The 22,741-nt window shown below is 47.1% G+C and overlaps 1 protein-coding gene across 1 annotated transcript in view; it reads left to right on the top strand.

Moving 5' to 3' along the window:
• LOC137544890 (3 beta-hydroxysteroid dehydrogenase type 7-like) overlaps positions 1-22,741 on the top strand; it is a 63,844-nt gene that overhangs the window by 24,991 nt on the left and 16,112 nt on the right. Inside the window, exon 5 of the mRNA XM_068265989.1 lies at positions 19,400-19,499. Within this exon, the coding sequence (XP_068122090.1) occupies positions 19,400-19,499 (100 nt within the window). The remainder of the gene's footprint in view (positions 1-19,399; positions 19,500-22,741) is intronic.

The raw sequence follows: 22,741 nt of genomic DNA on the forward strand, positions 1-22,741 counted from the left end.
TAAGGTGCGCCTGCCGCACGCATTGCTCTGCATAGACCTCACGGCGGCTACCACGAGTTCAGCTCCAAAAAACGCTCCTAGCTTGACTTTTTCACACCGAGCTGGACTTGTGATAATCGCAAAGGAGGTTATAGATAACCTTAACTGAGAGGGATATGGATGTTTCATTTTAACCCCCCTGGCGGTACAATAAAATCGCCAGGGTGGCGGCACAGCACTTTTTTTTAATTTTTATTTTTTTAAATCATGTAGCTAGCCTAGCGCTAGCTACATGATAGCCGCTGTGCAGCGGCATCCCCCCTCCCCTTCCAATCGCCTCAGGTGATCAGAGCAAACAGGAAATCCCGTTCAGAACGGGATTTCCTGTTTGGATTCCCCCGTCGCCATGGCGATGATCGGGATGACGTCATGGACGTCATCCACGTCATGGCATCGGAGGGAGTCCCGATCCACCCCTTAGCGCTGCCTGGCGGTGTTTGACCAGGCTGCACAAGGGGTCTGGAGGGGGGCGGCACGGTGCGGCAGGTAGCGGCGAATCAGCGCGGCGCAGCGGTGATCGGTTTATACATGCAGCTAGCAAAGTGCTAGCTGCGTGTAACAAAAAAAAATTATGCAAAACGGCCCACCAGGGCCTGAGAAATCCTCCACGGCCGCTTAGCCCGAGCTCAGCTCGGGCTTACCGCCAGGGAGGTTACACAATACCAGTTGCTTGGCAGTCCTGCTGATCTCTTTGGCTGCAGTAGTGGCTGAATCGCACGCCTGAAACAAGCATGCAGCTAATCCAGTCTGACTTCAGTCAGAGCACCTCAGGTGATCAGAGCAAACAGGAAATCCCGTTCAGAACGGGATTTCCTGTTTGGATTCCCCCATCGCCATGGCGATGATCGGGATGACGTCATGGACGTCATCCACGTCATGGCATCGGAGGGAGTCCCGATCCACCCCTTAGCGCTGCCTGGCGGTGATTGATCTGGCTGCGCAAGGGGTCTGGAGGAGGGGGGGGCGGCACGGCGGGTAGCGGCAAATCGGCACGGAGCGGCGGCAATTGGTTTTTACATGCAGCTAGCAAAGTGCTAGCTGCGTGTAACAAAAAAAAATTATGCAAATCGGCCCACCAGGGCCTGAGAAATCCTCCGCGGCAGCTTAGCCCGAGCTCAGCTCGGGCTTACCGCCAGGGAGGTTAACCCTCCTGGCGGTTTATTAAAATCCGCCAGGGGGCAGCAAAGCCGTTTTTTTTTTTATTTTTTATTTTTTTTTCATGTAGCGAGACAAGGTCTACATGATAGCCGGAGGCGATCGGAGATCAGGAGATCCCATTCAAAGAACGGGATCTCCTGGAGGGCTGACGGGATGACGTCACCGATGTCGTGACATCAAAGGGGACTCCGATCCACCCCACAGCGCTGCCTGGCACTGATTGGCCAGACAGCGCACGGGGTCTGGAGGGGGGGGGGCGCTGCAGCGCGACGGATAGCGGCGGATCGGCGGGTAGCGGCAGCGATCGGATTGCACACGCAGATAGCAAAGTGCTAGCTGCGTGTAGCAAAAAAAAAATTATGCAAATCGGCCCAGCGGGGCCTGAGCGGTGCCTTCCGCCGGCATAGCCCGTGCTCAGCACGGGCTTACCGCCAGGGAGGTTAAACAATACCAGTTGCTTGGCAGTCCTGCTAATCTCTTTGGCTGCAATAGTGGCTGAATCGTACACCTGAAACAAGCATGCAGCTAATCCAGTCTGACTTCAGTCAGAGCACCTGATCTTTATGCTTGATGAGAGGCTGTGGCTAAAAGTATTAGAGACACAGGATGAGCAGGAGAGTCAGGCAACTGGTATCATTTTAAAAGACAAAATCCATATCCTTTTCAGTTTAGGTTCCCTTTAAAGAGACACAACAATTATGATATAATGATTTGTATGTGTAGTACAGCTAAGAAATAAAACATTAGGAGCAGAGACATAAGCCTAATATTGTTTCCAGTACAGGAAGAGTTAAGAAACTCAATTTGTTATTTATACAAAAGAGCCATAGCGCTCCATGACTTTCAAAGTCGCAGAGAGCTCTGTCTTCTGAAATGTATTATCTTAAGTGTCTGCACTGTATTGTGTTTTTTTTCTGCATATGACAGTTCAAAAGTTAACTAGCCCGCTCTGTAAAATCATTTAGAATGCTGAGTAGTGTATAAACTGCAAATATTAGAAAATGATGCAATGTTATAAAAAAAACCACAAAAAAAAACTATACAACTGAAAATAAAAATATGAGAATATTTTCTTTGCTACTAATGTTCTAGTAATTATCCTTACTACACAACCAATTCATTATATCATAATTTATTTATTTTTTTGCTTCAGTGTCTCTTTGACCATTTCTGCCGCCCGGACGTGAAGCTCATGTCCGGGCGGCTGTTCTGCTGCGGTGCTGCGCTTCGGCGCACTCCCGCGCCCCTGTGCTGTCCCCCGATAGCCCTGGGATCAGTGAACGGGAACATGGTTCCCGATCACCAATCCGTGTCCCCAGCAGAAAAACCGAAGCGCTCTTACAAGAGGCTTCAGTCTTTCTGCACATAAAATTTTCCGCGCCCCCCCTTGTGCTTCCAGTTAGCGGGAAGCACAAGGAGGAAAAAAAACTCAAGGTGGCCATCTTGTGGCCAAATAGTAAAACATCTACATATTTTTACATTACAATTTACTCATATAATAACATTAAAAATTAATTGTTTATTTCCCACACCAAAATATTACCCAAATAAAATTTTTTATGGAAAAAAAAAAAAGACATACCGGTAAATAGTTACCTAAGGGTCTGAACTTTTTAATTATGCATTTGAAGGGGGTATAGTATGAACATTTTTTAAATTATAAGCTTGTAAATGGTGATGGACGCAAAACGTAAAAAATGCACCTTTATTTCCAAATAAAATGTTGGCGCCATACATTGTGTTAGGGACAAAATTTAAATAATGTCATAACCAAGACAAATGGGCAAATAAAATACATAGGTTTTAATTATGGTAGCGTGGATTATTTTAAAGCTATAATGGCCGAAAACTGAGAAATAATGATTTTTTTCCATTTTTTTCTTATTAATCCTGTTAAAATGGATTTATAAAAAAAAAATATTCTTAGCAAAATGTACCACCCAAAGAAAGCCTAATTAGTGGTGGAAAAAACAAGATATAGATCAATAAATTGTGATAAGTAGTGATAAAGTTATTAGCGAATGAATGGGAGGTGAAAATTGCTCTGATGCATAAGGTGAAAAATCCCCACGGGCTAAAATGGTTAAAGCGGTTTCGAGATGAAAAACTAAATATAACAAGTGACTTGTCTATATATCTTATCTAAAGTTTAGATAGTTTACACAGCAAATCTATCTTCAAACAGCTTCAACAGTATATTAATATTTTTCCCTGTGATACAATGGGAGCAGACACGTTTTCTGCTTGTCACTATTACACAATTACACACACAGGCAAGCTTATCTGTATCTAGGCATGCTAATCTGCATATTCTGTGAAAACTCCACTCTTATCTCCTCCATTACACAGGCAACTGATCTGTATCTGCACTGCAGCTCTCAGATTGTGAAAACTCTGCCTCTGAAATCTATAGCTAGTAACACATTTTTCACCTGCCCAGACTGAAATCCCACAATCCCTTGCAAGCGCCAAGGCACTCTGGAGAAGCTGTGGGTGTGGCTTGTTTAGTTTATAGGAAATTAGGGTATTAAAACAAAACAAAACAAGTATTTGGCTTGAGGAATGCCCTATAAACTATATGTAAGGAACACAATTATGCAAGGAGTAAAAGTTCATCTCGGATCCACTTTAAGTATACAAACTTTACAAACACAACACTACTAACCTGCAAAGCCCACTGAAGATCATTACATAGAACTCAGCTGTCCAATGATAGTTGATTTTATTAGCAGTGCATGTGAGTTATTGTAGTGTGAGAGAATACCTCCCAACCTTCTGAGTTAAGAATTATATAAAGGAAAGGAAAAACACAATCGAGAGCCCCAATAGTGTATTATTGATGATAAAGGAATGCCATAAATTATACTGTAGTATTGTAGCTTAATTTAGTCAATAATTGGGAGCCATTTTTTCATTTTAATGCTTCAGCAAATGAGCACAGACAGTGTCTACGCTACATCAAAATGCACAGTGCATAGATCTTACCAGTTAATGCAGGTACAGTACTGATAGTGTGTCCACATGCCTGTGCATCCTGGATGATACTGTAGTGTTGCAGCCATGCACAAGCTGACAGGCAATTCCCTCAGTAAAAGAAAGCAAAAACACAGAAAGCCCCCAATAGTGTATTATTGATGATAAAGGAATGCCAAAGTAGCAGCAATAAGAAATATACTCACAAGTATGGGTTGCCGGGTTCAGGCAACCACTTAAAGCACTTATGGGGATATTAGGCCTGTCCCCACTAAGGCTAAAAAGTCGTTCTCTGTAGAAGGAAAGAAGGGGCGTTCACCTATCCACCAGGTGGATAACAATAATTGCTATGGAAACAGAGGCGCCAGCAAAATAAAAATTGATCATAGTTAAAAACAGATAAAAGTTGGGGGGCAAGGGTGGACCAAACACAACCACTATGTATGGTTTAAACAAGATTTAATTAGTACTCCAGAACAAATGCAATGCGTTTCGCGGGTCTCTATTTTCAATATAAGTCAGATACAATTGAAACCAGAGGCGGTGGCCATTTTGGATAAAGGTTTGAAATATGCTCCGAAGCAAGGACTTTGCAAGTTTGGTACGTATATTAATGTACAGAAATATGTAAGGAAGCTTAATATCAAAAAATACTTTCTATCCAAGGAGTGTCCTGATAGTAGGAATAATATGGTAACTGAATATGTGCATACAGGATTGAGGGATAAGTCCCTCTTTAACCCAGGTGGGATTGATGTGGGGAACACTGTGGAGACCTTCAAAAGGTTGGTTACAGCAGATCTGGAAAAACTGAGGGAGCAGAAAAAGATGGAGAACTTATTACAGCCCTTAAGTTAGCAGATAGCAGCATGGGCTGAAATTTGGCTTTGGGTGATCCGGGTAGTTACTATCCGGATTTCACCCAGAAGGAGGAAGTGTTTGTAATCACGTGACGGCGGATTGGAACGCATCGTGGGAGGCGCCAAGGGACGAGCGAAGAAGACGTCAGATAGGTAAGCTTGACCCCCCCGCCCAGCCGGCACAGCATTACTGGGTGAAATCCGGATAGTAACTATCCAGATCACCCGAAGCCGAATTTCAGCCCATGCCTGGCAGATAGGTTTGGGACAAGGTATGATTAACCATTTCCGCCGCCCAGACATGAAGCTCACGTCCGGGCGGCAGCTCTGCAGCGTTCCCGCGCTTGGGCGCGCTCCCGCCCGCGATCGCGGGCGCGCCCCCGCATCTCCGTTGTGTCCCCCGGAAGCCCTGGCATCAGTGAAAGGGAACATGGTTCCCGATCACCGATCCCTTTCCCCCGCAGAAAAACCGAAGCACTCACCTGTGAGGCTTCAGTTCTTCTGCCCGGACAGATTTCCGCATCCCCCTTGTACTTCCGCTTAGCGAGAAGTACAAGGAGGGTAAACAAAAACGAAGGTGGCTATCTTGTGGCCAAATAGTAAAACTACAGCTACACATTTTTTACAATACAATTTACACATATAACAACATTAAAAATAAACTGTTTATGTCCCACACCAAAATATTACACAAATACATTTTTTAATTGGGAAAAAAAAATTACAATAAAAAAAAAAAAAAGACATAAATAGTTACCTAGGGGTCTGAACTTTTTAAATATTCATTTTAAGGGGGTATACTACAAACATTTTTTAAATTATAAGATAGTAAATAGTGATGGACGCAAAACGGAAACAATGCACCTTTATTTCCAAATAAAATATTGGCGCCATACATTGTGATAGGGACAAAATTTAAATGGTATAATAATCGAGACAAACGGGTAAATAAAATGCATAGGTTTTAATTATGGTAGCGTGGATTATTTTAAAGCTATAATGGCCGAAAACTGAGAAATAATGACTGTACCACCCACAGAAAGCCTAATTAGTGGCGGAAAAAACAAGATATAGATCAATAAATTGTGATAAGTAGTGATAAAGTTATTAGCGAATGAATAGGAGGTGAAAATTGCTCCGATGCATAAGGTGAAAAATCCCAGCGGGCTGAAATGGTTAATGATGCAGAGTTTAAATACCTCATGATAGATGCACCAAGGATACCTGTAATATATCAGAACCCCAAAATACACAAGAATTTAGAAAAAAAACCCAGGCCTATAATAAGTGGCATTGAATCCCTCAATCAGAGGGTGGGAGAATACATTGACAAGTTTTTACAGCCCATTGTACACAAACTCCCGTATCTTATAAAAGACACAAAACAGATGATCCAAGAGATGGAACGAATATACCTTGAGGTGGGTGATATCCTTGTGACAGCTGATGTGGCATCATTGTATACAATAATTCCACATGAACTGGGATTGCAGGCAGTAGAAAAAGCCCTGCTGGGAGAGGGTAATATAAAAAGGGAGCAAATTCGGTTCATTTTGCGACTATTGGAATTTGTTTTGTTTCACAATTATTTTTGGTATGCAGGAAATTTCTTTCGGCAGATTACTGGAAGTGCCATGAGGGCTAAGGTTGCCCCGAGCCTAGCCAATATATTTATGGATGAGTAGGAGAGATGTGTGTTGGATGATGCCAAGAGCAGTCCAGTGAAGAATTGGTTCCATTACATAGATGATCCGTGTTTCATCTGGAAAGGGAGCGAAATAGAATTAGAAGGATATATACAAGGGCTAAATTCTAACCAGAGGGGGATTAGACTCAAGGCGGAATATGATGTGAACAGAATTTGCTTCCTTGATCTTGACCTGTATAGAAAGGGTGACAGATTGCAGATGAGAACACATTTTAAGCAAACAGATAGAAATGGGTACATCCCTTATTCCAGCTTCCATCATAAGAACTGGTTAACAAATATACCAAAGGGACGGATGTACAGGATCAGAAGGAATTGCTCAGAAATTATGGACTATAGAGAACAAACAGATATGCTAATAGAGAGGTTTGTGGAAAAGGGATATGCAAGAGATAGGCTGACACAAATAAGAGATGCAACAGAACAGCTTGATAGGGGACAGATGGTGAACTATGGGAGAAAAAATGTACAGATCGGTGACAAATATGACTATGCTATTTTGTTGGATTACAATTAAGATAAGATATAATGAGGTAGAATGTGTATTCAAGAAACATTGGAATGTCCTTAAGGCGGACACAGTGTTGGGACGGGTAATACCAGAACACCCGCAATTCATTTACAGGAAGGCTAAGAATCTCCAACAGATCCTAGTCCCGAGTTTTATAGATGGACCCAAGTCTAATAAGGGGGACCTAGTGGGTAATAAAGGCTTCTTTCCTTGCCGTGATTGTGTTGGATGCAGAGAGGCACGGGGGCATAGGGGCAATCAAATCACGGGGAGGGCTAATGGCAACAATTATGAGATTAGAGATTGTATCACCTGTAATAGCACATCTGTTGTATATATGTGCTGGTGTCCATGCGGATACCAGTACATAGGTAGAACCACTAGTAGGTAAAAAGACCGCATTGGGGAACACGTTCGGAATATCAAGAAGGGGAATGCTGGACACAATTTGTCCAGGCACTTTGCTGATCACCTTGGGAGGGACCCGGCAGATATGAAGTTCTGTGGCATTGGGGAATTGCCTAAGATGGAGTCCCGCTGGAGATTCGAGATGAAGACGTTACACCCAGGGGGCCTGAATGTTGAGTTTGATTTGAATTGTTTTATATTGAATGATTTATTTGATATATGGGGCAGATGCATGCCCCTGCATTATATTATACAGTATTTCTCTCTATTGTTTAATGCTGGGGTGGGGGATGGATAGTGTGGGGGGTTATGGGGTGCATGCATGCGTCCCCACTTTAGGTGGTGGGGTATGCACATGCTCCATTAGTGGGGTTTGGTCTATTGGTGCAGGAAGAATTGTCTTAGAATGTATGATTAAAACGTGCTAGTGTCACTAAGATTGTGATTGTGAGGCTGATGAAATGTGGGTAGATGCCACTGGATTATTACTGTTTATAATTTATTTGCTGTGACAAAACTAATGAGGTATGTGAAATGTAGGCTGATATTGCATACTGTTTTTATTGTTCTTATTATTTTATTGTATTTTGTGATTTATGTAATACATTGTAATTTATTATTGCCATATCGGGGCTTGAGGAGAGGCTGTTATATAATTGTTATATGTATCTGCAATCCAGGATCTGTGTGGGCCAATGAGCGTAGACAGGGACATTTTTGTAGCCAATCAGAGAGATTAAAAAGCGACTGGTTCTAGCGGCAGAGGCCATGAGATGATGCGGATGGGCGGTGCGTGCCTACGTCCGGAGAGTGACGGCTCAACCGCCCAATCGGAGCCCGGTAGGCGGGCCTGATGGGCGGATGGAGACACGCCCACTCTGATGTGGCACTTGCCTATTGGGTAGCACTGGCTAAATAGAAAGAACTGAGCGCGGATCTGCCCTGGGACAGTGTGAGCAGAAAAGGACGAGCGGCCATATTTGATAAGGGCACATATTGCGATTGGATGGATTATAAGAAAATAAGGATATTTAAGTAGCCGACTGGGCAGACACCTCCAGTCCCTGATGAGTATGCATGTACGAAACGCGTAGGACGGAGCTACAGGCATGGGAAGTCGGCTTGGAAAACTTTGTACTAAGATGTGCTCGTTTTTACTTTGGAACATGTGAGTGCATTAATTTTAATTTTTTTTATAAATGAATGGTTTTATGCTATGAGGAGTGCCTAAATTTATTAGGTCACGCTAAGCAAGGACTGATATTGCTTCATTTGGTGATCCATGTACTGAGACAGCATTGCTGAAACCTGCTGGGAAATGGGAATAAGTTAAGCGTGGCAGGCTGTCTTATAATTTGGACGGCAGAGCATAAAGTGAGAGGCCACTTGTGTCTTTGTGGAAGGTGTGGTGCACTAGAGGGAAGTTTGGGAACCTTGGAGGTGTATAGTGCTTTTAATGCTGTCTGTGACCTGGCAGCCATGATATATGGCGAGGACCTGTGATACTTATTCATCTGGTGGAAGTACACACTGAAATCTGTCATTCAGCACTGGGTGCGGTGGGAGAAAGATTTTAATACAGTATTATGCTATGGTCTTGTTTCGGTTTTTTTTGTTTTTTTTTCCCCCCGAGTAATATTGCTGCACAGAAGAAGAATTTGGATACATGGGAGTGCAGTGTCTTGAAAGAAATCGGAATATACATCATATGCTTGGTGACTGTTGCTGCGATCCATGGAAACGTAAATTATTGATGAATAGAGTGGGGCCGAACCTCCAATTTTAGGTTCGCGAACCGGGTTCGCGAAATTCCGCGTAAGGTTCGGTTCGCGTAAAAGTTCGCGAACTGCAATAGACTTCAATGGGGATGCGAACTTTGAAAAAAAAAATTATGCTGGCCACAAAAGTGATGGAAAAGATGTTTCAAGGGGTCTAACACCTGGACCCCCAGGTGTAGGAGTGGGATACATGGCAAAAGTCCCCAGGAAAAATCTGGATTTGACGCAAAGCAGCGTTTTAAGGGCAGAAATCACATTGAATGCTAAATGACAGGCCTAAAGTGCTTTAAAACATCTTGCATGTGTATACATCAATCAGGTAGTGTAATTAAGGTACTGCTTCACACTGACACACCAAACTCACCGTGTAACGCACCGCAAACAGCTGTTTGTGTAGTGACGGCCGTGCTGGACTGGTGCGCACCATGGCGAGAGTGCAGGTTTTGGTGGCTTTACAGCCCATATGGTCGCCTGGCTGATGTAGCTGAATGACAGAACAGTGACTGTCCAGCTGATCAAATTTGGTCTGACCACAATGAGGCAACGACCTTATTATCGTGGGTGTGCCTCCCGAGACACTCATCTAGGCACCGGTCATTGCTTCATTGTGATACGCAAGCCCCTTCACCATGGCAAGGTAATGATCACGAAGGGGAATGGGCGCATGTACATGCCTTTTCTTTTGTTGTTGCAGCTGCCCGCAGTGCAGCCAGAAAACTTAGGCAGTCATGTACACGCACCAGAAAAATTATTACAGCTGCCGCTGCTAGCAGCGGCCTAAAAAAATCAGCAATCCGCCTGGAGTCCCGGACCCTGTTGGTGGTGGCGGAGAAGAGTAGTCAAGCGGCCTGCAGGCATGCTGTGTGGAGGGACTGGGAGCGACTTAGTCTTCTTGGGGCAGGCCAGGCAGCCAGTCACACGGCGTGCAGGCAGAGATGCTGTGTGTGCGGGGACTGACTTAGTCTTGGGGCGGGCAGCAGCCCTCCGGGATCCATGCCTCATTCATTTTGATAAAGGTGAGATACTTACCACTTTTGTGACTTAGGCGACTTCTCTTCTCAGTGACAATGCCTCCAGCTGCGCTGAAGGTCCTTTCTGACAGGACGCTTGCGGCAGGGCAGGAGAGAAGTTGGATGGCAAATTGGGACAGCTCTGGCCACAGGTCAAGCCTGCGCACCCAGTAGTTCAAGGGTCCCTCATTGCTGTTCACAGCAGTGTCTACATCCACACTTAAGGCCAGGTAGTCGGCTACCTGCTGTTCCAGGCGTTGGTGGAGGGTGGATCCGGAAAGGCTACGGCGAGGCGTTGGACTAAAGAACGTCCGCATGTCCGACATCACCATGAGATCGCTGGAGCGTCCTGTCTTTGACTGCGTGGACACGGGAGGAGGATTAGTGGCAGTGGTACCTTGCTGGCGTTGTGCTGTCACATCACCCTTAAAGGCATTGTAAAGCATAGTTGACAGCTTGTTCTGCATGTGCTGCATCCTTTCCACCTTCAGGTGAGTTGGTAACAGGTCCGCCACTTTGTGCCTGTACCGAGGGTCTAGTAGTGTGGCCACCCAGTACAGCTCATTCCCCTTGAGGTTTTTTATACGGGGGTTCCTCAACAGACAGGACAGCATAAAAGACGACATCTGCACAAAGTCGGATCCAGATGTACCATCCATCTCCTCTTGCTCTTCCTCAGTGACGTCACGTAAGTCAACCTCCTCCCCCCAGCCGCGAACAATACCACGGGAAGGTTGAGCAGCACAAGCCCCCTGCGACGCCTGCTGCGTTTGTTCTCCTGCCGCCGTCCCCTCCTCCTCCTCCTCCTCCCCCAAAGAAACACCTTGCTCATCATCCTCTGAGTCTGACTCGTCTTCTGCACACGACTTCTCTTCTACCTCCTCCCCCCCCCTCTGTGCTGCCGCAGGGGAAGCAGGAGATTTGGGCGCATGAGACAAGTGGACAAAAAGGGCGCCCCATTCACTCCCATTATAAATATCGTTTAATGGGCGCCGAACAGGGAAAAAAAGGCGCCGGAGATTATTAATGTTTTAACAAACGGCGCCCGGAGATTTTTAAGGATTTATAACTATGTTTGTGATGATTTAACTTTACAAAATGAGCCCGTGACGAATAACGTTTATAAAGATACTAAATCACTATTTCTAAAACATTTATTTATTATATTTTTTATTTATTAATGTCTGTAAAACATTATTATCCATAGGGGGTCTTAGGTTTAGGCACCAACAGGGGGGTCTTAGGTTTAGGCACCACCAGGGGGGTCTTAGGTTTAGGCACCAACAGGGGGGTCTTAGGTTTAGGCACCAACTGGGGGGTCTTAGGTTTAGGCACCAACAGGGGGGTCTTAGGTTTAGGCACCAACAGGGGGGTCTTAGGTTTAGGCACCAACTGGGGGGTCTTAGGTTTAGGCACCAACTGGGGGGTCTTAGGTTTAGGCACCAACAGGGGGGTCTTAGGTTTAGGCACCAACAGGGGGGTCTTAGGTTTAAGCACCAACAGGGGGTCTAGGGGTTAGGGATAGGTACAGGGAGGGTTTTTAACAAACGTAAATATAAGTTTCAGTTTACAAATAGGGAAGATTAACGTTTTAAGAATTGCCGATCTCATACACATTATTTAGTGATTTATAAATTCTTAAAACACTATTTGTAAACGAAATTCTACACAATATTTCAATAAACGATATTACTGTTTATCGTTTACACCACGCGCCCTTTTTTCCCGACACCCTTTTTTGATGTACGCGCCGCAGGTGTTGAGGAAACAGCTGGGTCTGATGAAAATTGGTCCCATGCCTGTTCCTGCCGTAACTGTTCCTGGTCACGCTCATTCGCAGCTTCATCCGCCACTCTGCGCACAGCACGCTCCAAGAAGTAAGCGTAGGGAATCAAGTCGCTGATGGTGCCTTCACTGCGGCTCACCAGGTTGGTCACCTCCTCAAACGGCCGCATGAGCCTGCATGCATTTCTCATCAGTGTCCAGTTGTCGGGCCAGAACATCCCCATCTTCCCAGACTGTTTCATTCTACTGTAGTTGTAGAGGTACTGGGTGACGGCTTTCTTCTGTTCTAGCAGGCGGGAGAACATGAGCAGGGTCGAATTCCAGCGAGTCGGGCTATCACAAATCAGGCGTCTCACCGGCAAGTTGTTTTTCTGCTGAATTTCCGCAAAGCGTGCCATGGCTGTGTAAGACCGCCTCAAATGCCCACAGAACTTCCTGGCCTGCTTCAGGACATCCGCTAAGCCAGGGTACTTTGACACAAATCTTTGAACAACTAGATTCATGACATGTGCCATGCAGGGTATGTGTGTCAGCTTCCCCATATGCAAAGCGGCAAGCAGATTGCTGCCGTTGTCGCACACCCCGTTGCCTATCTCCAGGTGGTGCGGGGTCAGCCACTCATCCACCTGTTTCTTAAGAGCAGCCAGGAGAGCTGCTCCAGTGTGACTCTCTGCTTTGAGGCAAGACATGTCTAAGATGGCGTGACACCGTCGTACCTGGCATGCAGCATAGGCCCTGCGGAGCTGGGGCTGTGTAGCTAGAGAGGAGAACTGCCACTCAGCCAAGGAGGAGGAGGACAGCGAAGAGCATGTAGCAGGAGGGGAGGAGGTGGCAGGAGGGGAGGAGGTAGCAAGCCGTGGAGGTGTCACAATTTGGTCCGCTGCGGCCAGCTTGCCATCGTTCACCAGGTTGACCCAATGGGCTGTGTACGTAATGTAGCGGCCCTACCCGTGCTTGGCAGACCAGGCATCCGTGGTCAGGTCAGTGGCGTATCTAGGCAAGGCAGCGCCCATGGCAAATACTAAAATTGCGCCCCCCCAGGCCCCCCCCCCCCACACACACACACACACCTACAATCAACAGCATCCGGTCTCACCTTTTCGGACAGGGTAACCCCATCATGCATTCAGAACACACACGCACACACAAATACCAGAATGTAACAGTCACTATGAAATAAATGAGGCTATCCTTCTGATCCTCTGCCTCTAATACTTTAAGGCAGGGAACATACTTGACTGTTTTCATACGCGTTTTCTGCACAGAAGAACTGAAAACTCATGTTAATCAAGGGGCTAGTTCACACTTAATGTGTTTTTCTTGCACAGAAAAAAAAACTGACATTCTGCATGATAATTCTGCTCATTTTGTCAGTTTTCTGTATCAATTACATTACTTTTAACTGTTGTGAAAAAAGCACACATTTTTCTGCATAGAAACACACTTGGTGTGCAGAAAATGTGCGCAGAAAAAGCTGAGTTGAAAACTGAAAAACAAGTGTGATCCCTGCCTTAGCCATAGACCCTAAACAAGCAAGCAGATAAAATATCTATGACACATCTGACAAGATTAGCTGCATGCATGTTTCAGGTGTGTGATTTAGACCCTAGTGACCAGAAGGATCAGCAGGATTTCCATGCAACTGGTATTGTTTAAAAGGAAATAAATATGGCAGCCACCACTCTCATATGAATGAAAGCAATGAAACATTTTCAGTGACGATAATAACATAATAAAAGGCTGACAACCTATTAAATATTAGTAGATAGATACTGAGCTAGAAATATAATGCATTTTAACAACTGAGATACACTGTACAAGAGAGACGTTGTTAAATCTGGCCACAGAGATGCCAGCAGGATAATGGTTAAAGTGCAGAGAGTGTCATAAATAAAAGTAAGTAAACAGCACACTGAGACAAGGCTGAGGAATGTGTGAATGACAGAGAGGAGAATTAATAGATCTTGTAACCTCCAGACCCCTAGCATCTGCCGCTATCTCAGGGGACTGAGACATGATCAGGGAGAGTGGGAAAAGTTTGGAGCTCACCTCTCAATAGCCTCTAATGGAGATATAAGACAAAGGCTGAGACGGGCAGGCTGCTGGATGATTGTTACTCCCTTAGACTCAGGAATGCTGTCAGCAGCACTGCGCCCCCCTGATGATTGAAGAGGGAGGTCGCCTGGGGCACATGTCATGCCTGCACCCCTCCAGATACGCGTCTGGGTCAGGTGTACCCTTGACCCAACGCTCTTCGCAAGAGATGACACCGCTTGCCTCTCAACTTCACGGTGCAGTTGGGGTATGGCCTTTCTAGAAAAATAAGTGCGGCCTGGCATCTTCCACTGCGGTGTCCCGATGGCCACAAATTTACGGAAGGCCTCAGAGTCCACCAGCCGGTATGGTAACAGCTGGCGAGCTAACAGTTCCGCCACGCCAGCTGTCAGACGCCGGGCAAGGGGGTGACTGGCCGAAATTGGCTTCTTCCGCTCAAATATTTCCTTCACGGACAGGGCCGGCCCTAGACTTTTTGCCGCCTGAGGCAAATTTTGAAAAAATTGTCGCCACCGCACCGCCCCCCCCCCTCTGGGGGGCCGCCGAGCTGGAGGGGTAGCTGGCAGGACGGGGGTATTGGGCCTAGCGACGGGGTCCCCCGATCTGCGCTCCCCTCCAGCCTTAAATCAAAGCAGCCGCTATTTGTAAGAGGCACGGGCGGGGAGGACTCAGTACTCACCTCTTCCCAGCGTGCACTCCACTGACGTCACTTCCTGCAGCGTTGCAGGAAGTGACGTCAGTGGAGCGCACGCTGGAACGAGGAAGAGGTGAGTCCTCCCCGCCCGTGCCTCTTACAAATAGCGGCTGCTTCGATTTAAGGCTGGAGGGGAGCGCAGATCGGGGGACCCAGGCGAGGGAGGGGGGGGGGTCCGACCCCCCTCCCCGCCGCTAGGCCCAATACCCCCGTCCTGCCAGCTACCCCTCCAGCTTGGCGGCCGGCTCCCCGCACCCACGGACGGGCGGGTGCCGCCCCTGGAAATTTGCCACCTGAGGCAAAAGTTTCACCCCACCTCATGAGCGGGCCGGGCCTGTTCATGGACACCTGACTGCTGCTGTGGGCAGAGGAGCAGGAAGCGCTCAAGGGCAGAGGCGGAGTGGAGGAGGGTGCCTGTGAAGGTGCAAGGGAGAAAGCGGCAAAAGCAGATGATGCACCTGAAGGAGGAAGAGGAGAAGGAGGGTGACTTTTCTTTTGTGTGCTGCTGCTGCTTTTGCTCAAGTGGCCATCCCATTGCTGTTTGTGCCTTTTCTCCAGGTGCCTTCGTAAGGCACTTGTCCCTACGTGAGTGTTGGCCTTTCCACGGCTCAGTTTTTGTTGGCAGAGCGAACAGATGGCTTTGCTCCGATCTGAGGCACACACATTAAAAAATTTCCACACCGCTTAGCCACCCTGGGATGTGGGCACTATGGGGACCTCAGCAGCTGATGCTGAAGGGCAAGTTGGCTGGCTGTACATAGGTGGCGATACATGGTGCCGGACACTGCCACCAGCTGTTTCTGACGAAGAGCTGCCCCAGCTTCTTTCAGCAACTTCTCTCCTCCTACTACTCTCTGACTCCCCCTCTGAACTGTCCCCCTCTTCATCTCCTCTATTGGGAACATACAGAGGATCCGTATCATCGTCATCATCGTAATCATCCTGCCCAGCTTCGCTTGCCTCAGAAAAATCCAAACATGCACCATCAGTAGGTCCTTCATCCTCCTTACACGTTACATCCATAGTGTTGCTGCGTAACTCAGACATATGAGCTGGTGAAAATTCATCTGGCTGTAACAACAATGGCTGTGCATCAGTGATTTCACCACTAAATAATTCTTGCGAAGTGTCAAATGCAGCGGAAGTGGTGCTAGTAGTAGCGCTGGTGGCTGAGCAAGATGAGGTGTTCTGTGTCTCTAAATACTCAACCACGTCCTGACAATCTTGGAAGGTGATGGGACGTGCCTTCTTCCGAGCACTGTACTGTGGGCCAGGTCCACACGAAATTCCATTTACACGACCTCGCACAGATCTGCCGGGTGGCCTTCCTCTGGCTCTGGCACTACCTCTTCCTCTACCTGTTTTGTCCATATCGGGTATGCACGGAGTGGTATATCACACTGCGTGCACTCACGTAGGTAGGTGGGTTCACTTAACTGCACAGGTATGCGCACTGATGCGGTGGGTTCACTGAACAGAACAGGTATGCAGTGGCGGGTTCACTGAACAGAACAGGTATGCAGTGGCGGGTTCACTGAACTGGTATGCAGTGGCGGGTTCACTGAACACAACAGGTATGCAGTGGCGGGTTCACTGAACAGAACAGGTATACAGTGGCAGGTTCACTGAACAGAACAGGTATACAGTGGCGGGTTCACTGAACACAACAGGTATGCAGTGGCGGGTTCACTGAACAGAACAGGTATACAGTAGCAGGTTCACTGAACAGAACAGGTATACAGTGGCGGGTTCACTGAACACAACAGGTATGCAGTGGCGGGTTCACTGAACAGAACAGGTATACAGTGGCAGGTTCACTGAACAGAACAGGTATACAGTGGCGGGTTCACTGAACAGGTATGCAGTGGCGGGTTCACTGAACAGAACAGGTATACAGTGGCGGGTTCACTGAACACAACAGGTATGCAGTGGCGGGTTCACTGAACAGAACAGGTATACAGTGGCAGGTTCACTGAACAGAACAGGTATACAGTGGCGGGTTCACTGAACAGGTATGCAGTGGCGGGTTCACTGAACAGAACAGGTATACAGTGGCAGGTTCACTGAACACAACAGGTATGCAGTGGCGGTTTCACTGAACAGAACAGGTATACAGTGGCAGGTTCACTGAACAGAACAGGTATACAGTGGCGGGTTCACTGAACACAACAGGTATGCAGTGGCGGGTTCACTGAACAGAACAGGTATACAGTGGCAGGTTCACTGAACAGAACAGGTATACAGTGGCGGGTTCACTGAACAGGTATGCAGTGGCGGGTTCACTGAACAGAACAGGTATACAGTGGCGGGTTCACTGAACACAACAGGTATGCAGTGGCGGGTTCACTGAACACAACAGGTATACAGTGGCAGGTTCACTGAACAGAACAGGTATACAGTGGCGGGTTCACTGAACAGGTATGCAGTGGCGGGTTCACTGAACAGAACATGTATACAGTGGCGGGTTCACTGAACACAACAGGTATGCAGTGGCGGGTTCACTGAACAGAACAGGTATACAGTGGCGGGTTCACTGAACAGAACAGGTATGCAGTGGCGGGTTCACTGAACAGTACAGGTATGCAGTGGCAGGTTCACTGAACAGGTATGCAGTGGCGGGTTCACAGAACAGGTATACAGTGGCGGGTTCACTGAACAGAACAGGTATACAGTGGCAGGTTCACTGAACAGAACAGGTATACAGTGGCGGGTTCACTGAACACAACAGGTATGCAGTGGCGGGTTCACTGAACACAACAGGTATGCAGTGGTGGGTTCACTGAACAGGAATACAGTGGCGGGTTCACTGAACAGAACAGGTATGCAGTGGCGGGTTCACTGAACAGAACAGGTATACAGTGGCAGGTTCACTGAACAGAACAGGTATACAGTGGCGGGTTCACTGAACAGAACAGGTATGCAGTGGCGGGTTCACTGAACAGTACAGGTATGCAGTGGCAGGTTCACTGAACAGGTATGCAGTGGTGGGTTCACTGAACAGGTATGCAGTGGTGGGTTCACTGAACAGGTATGCAGTGGTGGGTTCACAGTACAGGTATGCAGTGGTGGGTTCACAGAACAGGTATGCAGTGGCAGGTTCACTGAACAGGTATGCAGTTATCCAGTGGGCTCACTGAACAGAACAGGTATGCAGCCAGGAACAAGATAAGCCTGACTAATCTTTCCCTATGAGAGACAGTTTGCAGCAGCTCGCCCTACTCTCACTAACGCAGGCACACGAGTGAGCTTAATGGCCGCCGCTGCTTGCCTTTTATTAGGGGGGGAGTGGCTCCAGGGGCTAGTGTAGCCTAATTGGCTACACTGGGCCTGCTGACTGTGATGTAGAGGGTCAAAGTTGACCCTCATGGTGCATTATGGGGCGAACCGAACTTCCGCAAAAGTTCGCCTGCGGGACGCGAACGCGAACCACTGAAGTTCGCATGGAACCGTTCGCAGGCGAACCGTTCGGCCCAACTCTATTGATGAACTAGAATTGGCCATATGTTGATATTAACCATATACATATTGGGTTTTGGTTTCCTTGCTTGTTGTTTTTTCTTTTCAGGAGTTTGGTGAAGTCATATACATAGGTATTTGTTATATGGGGGAACGCATCAGCCTGCTTGTAAATATCGCTAACCACACAGAAGTGAGGTCCACTTATCGCAACGGATCCATTGCAAAATGACAAGTGTGAACAGCCTCTATTTATAAAATAGGAGCCGTTCACTGTCCGTTTAGCAATGACCAAAGAACGGACAAGAAATGTCCATTCTCTGGCAAGAGTGGGAACACGACCTAGAGCGGCCCTTAACCCAGAACTTCCTCTCTGCTCTAAAATAATAAGCAACAGCCTAATAACCTTTACAGAAAAGCATGTATTTGTTGCAGCCCACAGAACTCCTACTGATATTCTGCAGAGTAGTTACTTCCTGGTTTCATGGGAGCACAGAAACAGTTGATGTGTGTTTACATATAGCCTGTCTGAGCAGCACAACCGCGGCACAGATCAGACAGCTCAAATTACAGTTGCTCATTACTTCCAGATAAGGGAGAAATAGACTAGCTGTTTTCTCTAAATACACACAGGGTGGGTTTCTCTGTGTTTCCCTTCTCTCCTGTAGAAGAGTTTAAGGGGCCCAGAACATGCGGTTGTGCAAGTGTTAAGCAACAATAAGCACATATAACATAAATAACCTCCATGAAAAGTAAGGACTGGGCTAGGGGTCTGGTTTGGAGATAAAAGAAGCCACATAAGCCAGAATGAAGATATCAGGGTTTTGCAATAAACCACATTTTGTGTGCTGAGTTTGAAAATGATATACAAAACCAGGATACTAGCCGTAATGATCTTTAGGCATATCTGATGTAATTATTTATTAAAGAAAGCTTCATATATATTTTTATCTTTTGCTTTAAGAATCAAAGAGGACACTGTCTACCATGGTGAGCAGCTGCTGAACTATGGCAAAACCAAGGCCCGTGCTGAGAAGTTAGTCCTCTTGGCTAATGGCCAGCAAGTGAGTAATTTTAATCTTTAACCACTTCTATACCATTAAATTTTGTGCTGATCTGTGCTGCGTGGGCTCTCCAGCCCACAGCACAGATTAGATAGCAGCCAGGCCGATCAGACTTCCCCCCTTTTTTCCCCACTAGGGGGATGTCCTGCTGGGGGGGTCTGATCGCCGCCGGCTGCTTGCGCTTGCGGGGGGGGCTCTTCAAAGCCCCCCTCCGCAGCGCTTCCTGGCCTCCTTCCCCTTCCCTCCCTCTCCCTCCCCCTGTGAGCGGCGCAGGACGGATTTCCGTCCTGCGCCTGATGGGATAGGCTTTAGCCTATCAGATGCCGGTGATCCCCGGCCAATCAGAGGCCAGGGATCACCGATCTCCTCTACGGCGCTGTTGCGCAGCAGCGCCGTATACATGTAAACACCGGGGAAGGTCTTCCCCGTGTGTTTACATTTACCCTGCGAGCCGCCGATCGGCTCGCAGGGTGTTCACGGAGGCACCCTCCGTGAACTGACATCCATGGAATACACTTCAGGATTCAGGGGCGTATATATACGCACCGAGAATCCGGAAGTGGTTAAAGAGACTCAGAGAGGACAGAAAGTATGGCTCTGACACTTACCCGGGGCTTCCTCCAGCCCCATAAACACATCTAAGTCCCACGCCGTCCTCCCGCGGTCTGCCGTTCAGCTGCGTTACCAGGCTCAGTTGATACCAGTCAGGGTCTACTGCGCATGCGCAGACCTCCCGCACATTCTTTAGAATCAACCTATTCCTAAAGCTATGTATGAATTTTGTGCATGGACAGTTTACTAAAGTTTCTTGAGCCTTTCCCAGACCAAAAAAAGGCCACATGTGTGGTTTAACCTCCCTGGCGGTACCCTTGAGTCAGGCTCGGGGTGGAAAAAAAGCAGCCAGGAGCGGTAACACTGAGCCTGTCTTCGTGGTAGCCGCCCGGGAGCCTTGTGCAGAGCATAGCACGCCTCCCCCGGGATCCAGATGCCGGCAGCCATTCTCCTTCCTGTCTACGGGGTCTCTGCATCCCCCTGGTGAGATCGCTGTCTGTTGTCATGCTGACAGCCGGTGATCTCGCTACAGTGTTACAGCGCCACCCGGAAGATGGAAGGAGAACTGCAGCGCTGGATCCCGGGGAGGTGAGTAAGTGCTGGGCTGCTGCAGGCTCTCTAGCAGCATGATTTTTTTCCCTGGTTTTAGGGTCCTAAAGCCTGCCAAAAAATTGCACCGACTTTAGACCCTAAAATATGGAAATAATCATACCGCCAGCAGGGTTAAAAAACACACACACATGAAACCATTTTCCATTGATTTTCGCATTATCTACAATCAGTCTGCACGTAATCATCTTAGCTACTGGCAGACATGGAAAAAACAGAAAGCACCAACTGCAATTATCTACAACCACACCCCCTAACAATGCAATAGGTTAGAAGTTTTTTTTTTATTATAGATATACATATGCATAGAGGGAGATACTGGTTGCTTGGTAGTTGAAAACAGCTGTTATTTCTCACAATGAAACAAGGCTCAGAGACATAAAACTGTCAGGATCTAGGTGCTGACATCACACTGTAGGAGGAGAGTTCTCATGGGAAAGGGGCTATCGGCTACTGTTTGGGATGAAATTCAATCCTTGGTTACAGTTCATCTGTAAGTGGGATATTGAAGCTACTTGCCCTTGTAGAAGGGCCAAATATTGATCAACACTACAATACAATTACTTACGCAAGCACTTTAAAGGGATACTGTAGGGGGTCGAGGGAAAATGAGTTGAACTTACCCGGGGCTTCTAATGGTCCCCCGCAGACATCCTGTGTTGGCGCAGCCACTCACCGATGCTCCGGCCCCGCCTCCAGTTCACTTCTGGAATTTCTGACTTTAAAGTCAGAAAACCACTGCGCCTGCACGCCCGTGTCCTCGCTCCCGCTGATGTCACCAGGAGTGTACTGCGCAGACACAGACCATACTGGGCCTGCGCTGTGCGCTCTTGATGACATCAGCGGGATCGAGGACACGGCAACGCAGGCGCAGTGGTTTTCAGACTTTAAAGTCTGAAATTCCAGAAGTGAACTGGAGGCGGGGCCGGAGCATCGGTGAGTGGCTGCGCCAACACAGGATGTCTGCGGGGGACCGTTAGAAGCCCCGGGTAAGTTCAACTCATTGTCCCCTGACCCCCCTACAGTATCCCTTTAATCATTTGTTCCTCAAGCAGGCTGGTATTCGCCAGAGAATTTGAAGCATGCAAGCATGGGGCTCAGATCCCTGAACAACACCAATCTGCATTGACCATAAAGTTGGGGGGAGGGTTACTCTGTGAGGGGGAGGGGGCAAAGCAACATACTTAACAGACATAATTTACAGAGATTTGATTAGTTTCTAGGGACTATCACACCTTGCAAAATGGGATAAACACTGCATATAAACTGAAATGTGCTAATTAAATCAATGAACCATCAATTTATTCGGTAAAATGAAGTACAATGTGCACATTAGCAGGCAGTCTCATCAAAATGCTACAACATGCACTCACTCCCACATTCAATCGCTCACCTGCAGTGAGAGAAAAAGAAAGAAAGAAACTGTCCCAGTTACATATGCCTTGCACAAGTAGCCCAAACAAAGTGCAATAAATAGTACCAGACAGTCTTAAACTGTAGGATCGCGTAAAGGTGAACAGGGTAAAATATGGTAAAATTTCTAAAAATGCTAGGGAAGCAGTGGTGAACTTACCTCCCCAAAACAGACATAAAACTGTCAGTTTTCAAACAAATGCAATTTATTCACATACTCCAGAATACAAAGCAACGCGTTTCGCAGGTATATTACTGCTTCCTCAGGCAACAACAGAAGGAGTATCTTACAATGTAACGTCTTGAGAACGCCAAGCGACTTTGCGACAGACTTGACAGAGGTGCTTGGCGTTATCAAGACGTTACACTGTTAGATACTCCTTCTGTTATTGCCTGAGGAAACAGGAATATACCTGCGAAACGCGTTGCTTTGTATTCTGGAGTATGTGAATAAATTGAATTTGTTTGAAAACTGACAGTTTCATATCTGCTTCGGGGAGGTAAGTCCACCACTGCCTCCCTAGCATTTTTAGCAAAAAAAGAGATATCAGCAGCACCGCTACAGTGAAAAAGTTAGCTCTTTATTAGTGCAGTAAAATCATGTGGCAAAAATAGAGCTGGAGGCAACTACAGCCCGCTGTTTCGAAGCGACATGCTTCTTCTTCAAG

The sequence above is a fragment of the Hyperolius riggenbachi genome, chromosome 2, assembly GCF_040937935.1.
Source record: "Hyperolius riggenbachi isolate aHypRig1 chromosome 2, aHypRig1.pri, whole genome shotgun sequence".
Classification (NCBI taxonomy): domain Eukaryota; kingdom Metazoa; phylum Chordata; class Amphibia; order Anura; family Hyperoliidae; genus Hyperolius; species Hyperolius riggenbachi.